The following is an 11,463-nucleotide window of genomic DNA, read 5'->3' on the forward strand; positions in this document are numbered from 1 at the left end:
ATTAAAATACCCATGCATGTTATGTTTTCACATAAAAGAGCAATCAACATGAACATACACTTTATTGTCACATTCTCACATTTTTTGTATAATATTTAGTTTGAGTGGCCGGGATTATAAGTTTGTGCAGTGTAAATTTGATGGTGCTAGGTGGACTATCAAATGGTCAGCTACTCAGTTTGACAATCGACTGCTATTTCACCGAACAAAGTAGGAGCCAGGAGGGTAGGTGGCACACCTAGTCTTTTCGCTTGGAATATTTTTTTGAAATATAATAAGAGAACCATATGTCTTGTGACACGCGTCGCAACATGCCATTCTGACAAGAAAAGTGAGCAGTAGTAACTTTAGCATTCATCGAGGGGGTGGACTTTCATTCATGAACTTCATAAATAAGGCTCCGTACTTCTCTGGCTTTGATAATAAGGAGTTCTTATAACTTTTTCTTCACGAAAGTACCCCTCATTTTAGTACGAATTTAATCTTGGGTCATTGAAGTAGGTGACCGACCACATGTGACCCTAAAAGAATGAAATAATACGCATGGCACCTTTTTCTCATAGATTTTAATGATTTCAATTGGAGAAATATAGATTTTTTTATAAATGAGAAAATATAAAGTTCTTATGGACACATTAACAAATGATGATGATGGTGAAGAAAAAGTAGTATATGATAATTGCGTGTGAATTATGGTGTTAAAAAAGGAAGACTTGGTGTATATGCTTTTATATGGTTTCCAGTAAATACAAAATATGACTTTTTTCTCTCAACTAAAACAATCTTTCTTTGGTACAGATCTCCTCCTCCACCCTCCACTTTTAAAGTTTTTTTTTTCCCCTTTTAGTTTGTTACTATTATGTTGAATAAAGACTACAAACACATCATGATTTTATCCCTAAAATTCTGTTTGAGATATGGTTTTGCTTTAAGGACGATGTATAATCAGAGCTCCTATATCACTCTTTGAGTTACAAACTTCAAGATCAAATATGGATAATCATGATTTCGATAGAGTTAGTTTTGAATATAGATCCTCCGTATATATGTTTGGAGGAGTTCTCAAACAGTCAAATCTGTTTTGAATAAATTACGGAAGTTCCAGATTCTTCTATGCCACCTCTCATGTGGGGTGGGCATGACATTTTTGTTCATCCAAAATAATAAAGGAAATACAAGTGAAAATGTTGATAAGCACAGGAGATGACGTGTCCATGGAAGCCCAACCTTGGAAAATTTTGGTGTATTATATAAAATCAAATCAGTCGTAACGTGTGGTGTGAAACAGTGGCAGGGTGTGACAACGCTTGCCATGTCACTTCAACACCAACAACGCTAAACGACCTCACGGCGGCGGAACTTCTGACCTTTTCGCCGTTAGGTGGGACCCAAGTGTCTCACACTAGGAGGGCGAAAGAGGCACGGAGGACAATAATGAAATTGAAGTCAGATTACCGACATACCTATATAGTGATTCATTTATTTACTATTATTATTATTATTATTATAATGAATCAAGGAATTTAAGTTTCAATTATAATTTTCTTTTTTGTGCCCATTTTTAGCATTGATTAATGCAAAATTACAGCAATTTTAATAAACACCTCGCACTATAACTTTATAAGTCAATAGTCAAAACTCTACAAGTAAAGATATTAAATTTGGGTCCATCCTAATAACCTAGAAAGAAATTAATACTAACAAAACCTGAATAGTTATTTAATGATCATGTCACATCACCTCACATGTTGATGTAGTGCATAATAAATTGATAAGCAATGCGACGGTGTCAATTACACATGGTTAATGCATTTTTTAAATCTCAATTGTATTCAACTACTCATACAATATTATCAAACGCTCGTAAATTGAAATCATATTATTCATTATGATATACCACATGAGCATATATAATGTTTCAAAAGGGATGGGAGGGGTTGGAATGATTCCAATCAATTCCACCTATCATAGCCATTGACGGCACTTGATTGACAAACTAATTAAGTGCAATCAATGATGATGCAATGGCTGTGATGGGTGGAATTGGCTGGAATCATTCCAGCCACACCCATCCCGTTTCAAAACCATTCAATTAACATCCAAGAAGCCTCCTAAATGCGAGAATCAACAACTAATCAAAGTATGCCACGTGATAGTGTAAAGTGTTAAGGAGCCCCAGCCCCCATGACATGACTTGTCTTACAAATTTTTGTTTGGTGAATGGGCCTTTTATAGGTCCACACGTGGTTCCACAATTTCAAAAAGTTTCAACTTTTTCATTCAATTATATGAGGTGGATCCATGCCTCGCACCTAACCTTTTAAATCATACTTTATGGCTTGTCAAATGGATTATTCATACCAATGAGAGTTGATTTGATTGACAATCAACTGAGTTAGTCATATATATGTGTTTAATGTTCGATTCCAACCACAAATATAATTATATGTGGTATTTAAAAAAAAAGATTATTCGTATAATTAGATTTTGTTTAGTTTTCATGTTATGATGTTCATTCATCGAAATTTAAAATATTTCAATATTATATACTCAATCACTATAATTATGCATAACTTTTTAAAAAAAAAATTAGAATATCATTTTGGATTCTCAACCTAATCAATGAAGCATCTTTCCGCAAATGAGTTATTGGTTGAGTGGCAATGACTTTGCATGTCATTGATTTCAGGTCATGAGTTCTAGTCTTACCTTCTCCGAATATTTATAAAGAGGTGTGTGGGCTTAGTCTGTCCCTAGTGGGCAGGATTTGTGTCTCCTGCGTGGGGCCTGTTGACACCTGTACTTTCATAGGCTTGATTTGGTGATGTGTCGTATATTGTATTTGTACTTGTATTAAAAAAAAATGAAGCATCTTTCCCTTACCATCTCACTATCAAATGAATAATTCCACAAAAATATAAACAAAATTAAAGGGGTCTTTCAAGAGATGCTACATCACATTCAAGTTAAAGAAATTGAGCTCTTTTTATTTCTTGACACAAAAGGAATAATGTTCTTTCTTTTGTTTTATTTGTTCATCAAAGCATATTTTTCAAGTAAAGAACAAGCTTTTACCAACATAATAGGAAAAAAGATGAAATACAGCATGTAATTGACGATTATTTGTGTCTCTTTTTTAAGTGACATAAATGCTCAGCCGACAGCCATTGCTTTGTTAGAGTTTTTGGCATAATATATTGAGCTACTATTTATTTTATTTTCTTATAATGAAAAATCATGCGTGCAATGGGAGGAAACTTTTATGGGTGCAAACCACCTATATTGTTTATAAGTTATTAATATTCAATCTATTTCAACTAAGAGAACCCTTTTAAATACAAAATTGCGCTAGCCTTGGCCCAAAACTAACAATATATGTTCGAATTGTTTAGGCTGGATTTATGCCGGCGTTCCCTCACAACTATCCGATTCATAAAATGATAGTTTCTTGTTAGACACGAGTACAACAGATACCACCAATAATGATAGTATGATTACTTTTATATGTTATCGGTACACAAGAACAAGAAAACCACCTAGTGTACATAATTAACATTGTGGTTGGTGAATACAATGATGTCTAACCTATTTTGGATTAAAGATGCGTGTACAAGACTTGCAACCCTTGACCTAATTTCACCACCAACAACAAGCTTACAATACAATTAAAAAAATATCCATATTTTACGTTCATACTTCTTGGCCTGCTTGAAAGTCTTTGAAGGGAAATGGAATCTTTCACACTGAATCCGTATATTCCTACACACAACATTGTTAGAATATATATAAATGAATTGAAATGTCTCAACTCAATAAATGAAATGTCAAAGTAACTAATCTTAACATGGTACTGGAGCGGGGTATCTTGGGTTCAAATATTAATTTCCGCAATTTAAACCACCATTTGTTGTTGCCTGTGTAGACCTTTGTGTATTTGTTGAATGATAAATTAACTAATATTAACAATCGTAGGCATGTTCTCTACTTTCATATGATTAATTGTTTACTTTTACCTAGTGAGAAATTACTTTCCTAAATTGGTATATTTTGGTTTATATTTCATGTCTCCATTATAAGGTAAATTAAGCACTTTAACTGTAATGCGAACCTGAGGTAAGGAGTTAATTAAGGGAAGCTTGTCCAAAAACCAGAATTTTAATTTGATTCTCTTTCTCTTTCAATTGCATATCTTTCATCGAAAAATTAATAAAATAAAGTCATATATATAAAAAAAAAAACCCTACGATAATAAGAATTAAAAATGGAGGGAGTGTCTCCCACGGCATTTTCTTTAGATTTGTTTATTCATGTGATCAGAGCAATTGCAAACAATAAATACGTTAACAAACTATATAAACTAATTTGCATTGTCGACGAATAGTTCAGTTAATAACTGATTCAATTGTCGTTTTATTATGCTTAATTAACAATGCTGAATTCTTTAATATTTAATTTATGTCGGCTGATATTATTTTAAACTATATTGATTATTTAATTGTTTGCTGCTCACAATTAAGACTAATTAATCAGCTAGCAAAGCAAGAGTTGTACTTAATATATTAATTAATTAAATTTCTTGGAACACAACTTGAAACAAATTTAGTAGTTTCTTGTCCAGTAGCTGCAAATATTAGGAAAAAATTGAATAAATATATATATCAAGATATTTTGTTGTTGTGTTCATCTTGTTCTGCCCCACCAAAATCTATTTGGGCTAATATCAAATATCGATTAGGGTTCGGAAGTATGTACACGTATGTACGCAGTTTGATAAATACAATTACAATTCCGAGGCCTAATCGCTAGCGGTTGGGATTTTTTTCTTCCTGTAATGTAGAACCCACTCATCTGTCCATCACATCATGCACGTGGAAGATTTCACAACCTCCATGGACCAGTCGAGACATGAATTGTGGCACATGCGGGTTGAACAATGACCCATCTTACGAATTGCGATAATGTAAACATCCATGAAACTTCAACTCACGATGACCTCCCGCTTGTGTTAAGAGTTACCACTGTCAAGTTCACCATTTTAATCAATGATCTGTTATTGCTAGCGGTTGGGATTGCTAAATCACTATCGAGATCGTTTAGAAAATTTCTATTTATAGAAACGACTTTTTTATTTTTATTTTTATTTTTACGGGGTATTTTTTTGTTTTCAAGTGATTTGTTGGGAAATTGGGGCGAAGAATGTTAAGGACAATTTGTTCAAATTTACTTAACATCAAAGCAAAGCAAAGAATGCGTAGGATGATAGGGAAGCTTTATGGGTATTATTTATGTTTTTAAAATGAGAAATACAAGTGGACATGTGTATTGTTGTTATATGGGAGAAGATGCATGTGTATGTATCTGTTGCCCATACCATTATCAGCCCACTTGCTAGTTTCAACTTTCATGTGGGCATTAAGAGGCACTTCCATGCATGATTGGTGGTCCATTCGATCCTTCACAAATCAGAAAAGTGCCATCCTTGTATTGAATTTTCTGGGCAGGTAGAGTTCATGTACAAATGAACCGAGTTTTTGTTTTGATACCATATTAAAAAATTCAATCCAAACATTATAAACTCATATTGTCCATTTCGGGTCAAAGACTAACATGTCTTTATTTTTCTTGGATCATCACCATCTGTTCTTAGATCCAGAACACGTGTTGATCATGTGAAAGAGACATTTGTTTATATGCGATCCGATCTGGTCATTTCAATCCGATCTGGAATAAAGTCTTACTTCACCCTATAAATAACCCACAATGCTAACATACTCCCAATTAATGCGACTCGATTCCCTTTAACGACACGTCCAAGGGTACACATCATGCTAGCTATATAAGCCTGTAATCAAAAGAGAAACCAATAACTAAAGGACATATAATTATCAATTTATATATACATATGCGGCTCTTCGAAGCAGATTAACAATATCTCTACTATTTTATGGGGAGAGACAGATCCACACTTTGGATGCACCACACAAATGACACAATACAATGCTAATTAACTAGGGGTCAATATCTTCATTAATTATATAATTACAACAAAAAAATATCTTCAATATATTGTACAATATATATATGTATATCGAAAATGACATGTGACCCATCAGTTTGGTAACTCAAATGAGCCCAACAAATTTATTTCACTCTTTTATCCCTTAATTCATTGTACAAAATTTATTGTTTTAATATAAATTTCATTGTTTGTTAAAGCACAGTCTAGAATTCGTTATTTTAGTTTTGAATCAATTGAAAAAATCAATAGAATTAAGATTCACCCGACAAAACTCATCGAAAATGAATTTCGTTAGAAAAAACTTTTATGCGTTGATTCTGAATATGTAACTTTTTTAAGAATCTAATATGTATTTTGAGGGTTAAAAGGTTTTTAAATTTCGTTTAAGATACTTAGGCATCCATGAGCTATCACTATATGGATTACCTAATACTATTGTGTCATTTGTGTGTATATATGTATATCAAGATTGGCGCCAAAAGAGAAGGCCCGTATCTTATAATACGGTGGACTAGGGATCCACTGATTGATAGAAACAAAAGGTAGTTGGCCATTCGTTAGTTGAGGAGTTGTCACATGTTAGTCTTTCAACGATTCTAAGGGTTGCAGGCCAATGGTTACAATCACACGTCGTTACAAAAAAGGTCCCTACCTAAACTAAGTCAAAGTATTTTTAAATTTAAAAAATAAAAAAAGGCAGATTATTTTAAGAAAAAAAGCTAATATTATAAGCAAAAGAATCATAATTAAGAATCATGATCTCATATAAAATTTGAATGGCAAAAAAAGGAAAAAAAAAAAAAGAAGAAGCAATTAAGTACACGGGCTTAAGTAACTACTAATTAAATCCCGTGTGGCAAATGAGTCATTGGTTGAGTGGCAATGACTTTGCATGTCCCTGACTGAGGTCATGGGTTCTAGTCTCACCTCCTCCGAATATTTATAAGGAGGTGTGTGGGCTTTGTCTGCCCCTACGTGGGCTTGATAGTTTGCCCCTGCGTGGACTTGATTTGTGCCTCCTGCGTGGGGCATGTTGACACCTGTACTTTCATAGGCTTGATCTGGTGGTGTGTTCGTATATTGTGTTTGTACATGTACTCAATTAAATCCCGTGTGAGGAAATTTTCAAGGTGTGGCATACTTATTCTAAATGGACTCAACCATATCCTAAATAAAACTTATCCACATCCTTATCATAATGTTTTATATTAATCCAATTTGAATGTTATCTCTAAGTGTGTTTCGTTCAAGCCCATCTTGGATGACCCAACCCATAATGTCAGGGGTGTCTCTTGGGTGGGGCGACATGGTCTACCGCCCATGATCCCCGAATCCCCATATTTTTGAAAACAATACCAATGTCATAATAGACACTAATCCATTTAAGTTACAAAGGACATTTAATTTTTTTTAGAGAGTTTATTTTTAAGAGTTTGCACATGACCTCCGAAGAATTAGGTACGCTACTGCACCACTTGTCCTCTATGGATTTGGGTCTTAGTGCATTGGGGTGAGTTTAAAGAGCCCTTGTCTTGGAGAGGTTTTTGATAAAAAAAAAAGAGCAACTAGTAAATCAAGAAAATAATGAAACTTACCTTTTAAAAAAAACCCTAATTTTCTATCAGGAATGCATATTTCATGGGTCCCACCAATAAGGTCAAACGTGAAACTTGTAAGGTAGGTGGACGAGGGCATAGATGTTGGTGGCGCCGGCGGTAGCATCAATGTGATGTTTTACTATTTGGTAGTCTCTATTGGTAGTAGGTGTGTCGATTAAAAAGTTTGTAGTGGGTTGCTGAGAACTTATTAAGGACAGGCAAATGAATATATATATATATTAGCACAATCATCATGAAAAAAACTTTGCCCACCAACCCAATTACCTGCTAAAATTGCTACATAATTTAACACGGGATTTCTCTTTACTTTGTGTTCTTGATCTGCCAAAAACTAACGAACACAAACAAATGGATTATTTAGGTTTTTGAATGATTCATTCATATTGTCCTGCTGAAAACTGTTAAAAAATCATGGACTCCAGACTTTCATAGCACTACTTATTTGTCATGTAGCGACATTGATCTGATAGCAATTGGCTTCATTAATTAAGACAATAGGTGTGATAAATGATAATATTCATTCATTGAAAGTGTAGGGAAAGATGGGTGAAGGGTCACTTTTAAGTAGATAGTCCCTCGAGTGGGCACTGTAGCAGCTGTAGCGTTTTTCAAAGAGATACTTAGGTGCTCGAGCGACAATCACATATGCCGTAATTTAAGTTACGAAAAACATGATATTTTTTAGGTTTTACAAAAACAAAAAAAAAAAAAAAAACTCGAGAAAAAAGAGAGGGGTGGTTGACACTTTTAGAGGAGTGATAATTAGCTTGTAATCTTAATCTTTGCGATAGTAAAACCTACCAATCACAATGGACGTAGCATGTTAGGTCGAATTGCCCGGTTGAATCACTCTAAGTCTATGTGTTCTTTGATTTTGTTTGCTTGTGATTTTGGTTTATTCTCTGTTTAATCTCTTATTGTTATTGCTTGGATTAATTGAGACAATAGTCTAACGCCAACCCACCTAACCCTTCATGGTTCATAAAGCACATGAAGTCAAATACGTAGGTCCCCTTGCAGACTTGATAGCTGGCAGACAAGGACTCATGAAAGTGGACTACTTTGTAGGACCAAAACGAGGTAGATGCGGGTCAGAAATTGGAACAAAGATTCACCAAACAAGTTCTGATTTGGTAGCTAAAAAGCTCACATTCATTCATTGATATGTACTATGTAGCAGTGGGTGGCTGGAAAAAGTTGGGTATTATTTTTGGTCACATGGTTTCTTGGTGTAGAATTAATCTCATCAAAATTCACAGACCACATTGATGTTGAAAAGACACCCAAAATCTTTTCAAAAATAATGTAAATGACACTATTTCTTCATTTCCATCATGCAAAGCATGTTGTCGGGGCAATGGTGGATCTGCGACCACGCCAAAGTGAAAAGAGTAGTGGGCCATGGGTTCACAGACTTTTGAGTTTTCTCCCTGTGTGCGTTTGTGCTTTACCTTGAGTCGGGATTTCTCGAATTGGAGATTGGGTTGGGCCTACTAATGGCCCATTGAAAACTCTTAGGTAGGCCTCCTATCTTCATGTGTGGACTCTTTGCAAAACCCAATTTCTAATTTTGAGGCCCATTCTGACGATTCTTCGGGCAAAGACAGAATGGCAGATCAAAGAACTGGTTTCAACAGAATAAGTTTTACACTGATGAATCATTCAATCAACAAATAAAGTTCTTTAGGCCAGCTTTACAGAATTCTAACCCAAAGAACAGAGGATGATGGGAACAAGATACAGTTTATAGAAGGAGACGAGGTTAGGGAACGAATTGAAGCAATTGTTTGTTAAACAAGGACTAGGAATTGTACAATATTAGTAAACAACAATTGAAAGGCTGAAATCAAACGCAAAAGGAAAATTTGCAAGTCTGCAACCTGCTCAAAGTCGAGGTAAAACAAAAACCGGACTCCGAAGAGCCAAGCACCATCCTGATGATCAATCTCCAGAATACTTGCATATAGCTAAAGTTCAGTGTCACATAATCGGATCATTAAATTAGAAACCACTCTCCGAGCAAACGGTATGTAACTCAAACTGTACCTGAGCAGCTCAAATCGAGATAATGTCAGTAGTTTGAAGTATAACAAACAAAAACTCTCAAAAACAAATTTAAAGAAAATGTCAAAGACATCAATAGTAAACTTACCAAATGAGAGCACAAATCTCGCATATGATTGCAATTAATGTTAGTATTTTGTTATGAATCTGTAATATAGATAGAAAGCACTGTTTAGCATGACTGGTTATACCATGATTTAATTGAATTTCATACTTATAATTGATGCAAAGTGTCGACACAACTCCATAGTTTATAAATATGGATTTTGGAATGCTAAATATCGCAAAAGAATAGGAGGGTGTCAAATTTTAGTCACAGCTCCTAAGTCCAAATAAAAAAAATCGACAATAAATAACAGGGCTTCACCTCAAGTTTGATGACGAGATAGATAATAAAAAGTTAATTCACTAACTTTAATAAATGGTCTAAATGTAACTACGCATTTTCAACATCGCATGCAAGCAAGATAAAGAAAGACAGTCAGATAAAGATTAGGAACTCACCCACAGAGCGCAAATGAGAGATAACACAACAAATCCAATGTAAATAGCTGTTGCATAAAGACGGATGGGATCAAACATCATACTCAGTTGCTTCCCTGGGCCAATGAGGAATACTGTGCTGCCAAAAGGAATAGAAAGGTTAGAATTTGAGAAATGCTAATAAGAAAAACATAGTCAAATTACATTAGAATGATTCATAGGAAAATTATTTGTGTGGATGACAATATTTCTACTGATTATGCGTTTGAGAACACTAGAACAGATTTCAGTGATTTCCCGAGTATTCTCGTGGCTACACAGTATAGTCCAACAGAAACCATCATTTCAAATTTCATTTTAATTTAATGTTTTACACTATCAAACATTCATTTTTTTGTCATAACATCTAGTATAGGACCTTTGTCATTTTTCAGAAGAGGGGAAAGCTAGAGGGGCAAACACCGTGATACCTTCACTAAGCAAAGAATGATATGAAACAGTGGATTGGGTTGGGGCGGGGGTCTAATTTTGACATTAATGGGTTGGCTAAAGCACAAAACTGTATATTAAACTTTTAGCCAAAATCCCATGTCAAAAGAATAAGTTACAACATATCATCGCAAGATACCTTCCAACTGCCAACACATTCCCAAAGGTGAACAACAGTGCAAATTTGATGGGCTTGGCAAACACAATCAAAGACTGCAAAAGAAGCATAAGCTACAGCTTGTCAACTTAAGATATACATATATTCTTGCATCATAGCTCTGAAACCCAGCTATATAAATCACAATATCACCCATTAAGCTCCTCCACATATCATTGTAAACAAACACATTTCTTTAATTTTCTATTATAATTAAAGTAACAAATAGAAAAAAGGAGCCTGAATGCCTTGTAGTCATACCAGGAACATACAAGCCAGACCAGCGACCAGACAAGCAGCAAACACGTAGATCCTCTGCTTGGAGAAAAAAATGCAATCAATATCCGAAATTATTGAAACAGTCTTAACATAGAAGAATCAATTTTGAGATGGCAGAGAAGGGGAAAGAACGAACTTGCAGAGGAGAGAGAGAGCAGAGGGCATCAGAATCTTCATCCAATAAGCTTCCTCTTCTCTCTTCATCATCCTCTTCTGATATTAATCGGCTCAGCCTGAACATCTTCTCCGATCAACCTCTACTTCTCTTCGAATCAGCTCATCAGTCATCAATGGCTCCGTACTTGGACTTCGTTAACACAGAGAGGAATTCTTTGTTTTCTTTTTTCCAGGCA

The 11,463-nt window shown here is 34.7% G+C and overlaps 1 protein-coding gene across 1 annotated transcript; it reads right to left on the minus strand.

Annotated features, from left to right (window-relative positions):
• Positions 1-9,263: 9,263 nt before the first annotated feature.
• On the minus strand, positions 9,264-11,443 carry LOC119983748 (vesicle transport protein SFT2B-like). Its single transcript, XM_038827476.1, has 6 exons — positions 11,247-11,443; positions 11,093-11,146; positions 10,814-10,887; positions 10,207-10,324; positions 9,791-9,849; positions 9,264-9,684 (listed from the first exon to the last, which is right to left on the minus strand). Exons 1-6 carry the CDS (start codon positions 11,349-11,351, stop codon positions 9,606-9,608), a joined length of 489 nt encoding a protein of 162 aa, XP_038683404.1. The 5' UTR covers positions 11,352-11,443; the 3' UTR covers positions 9,264-9,605.
• Positions 11,444-11,463: the final 20 nt, after the last annotated feature.

Source organism: Tripterygium wilfordii, chromosome 18 (assembly GCF_013401445.1).
Source record: "Tripterygium wilfordii isolate XIE 37 chromosome 18, ASM1340144v1, whole genome shotgun sequence".
Lineage (NCBI taxonomy): Eukaryota > Viridiplantae > Streptophyta > Magnoliopsida > Celastrales > Celastraceae > Tripterygium > Tripterygium wilfordii.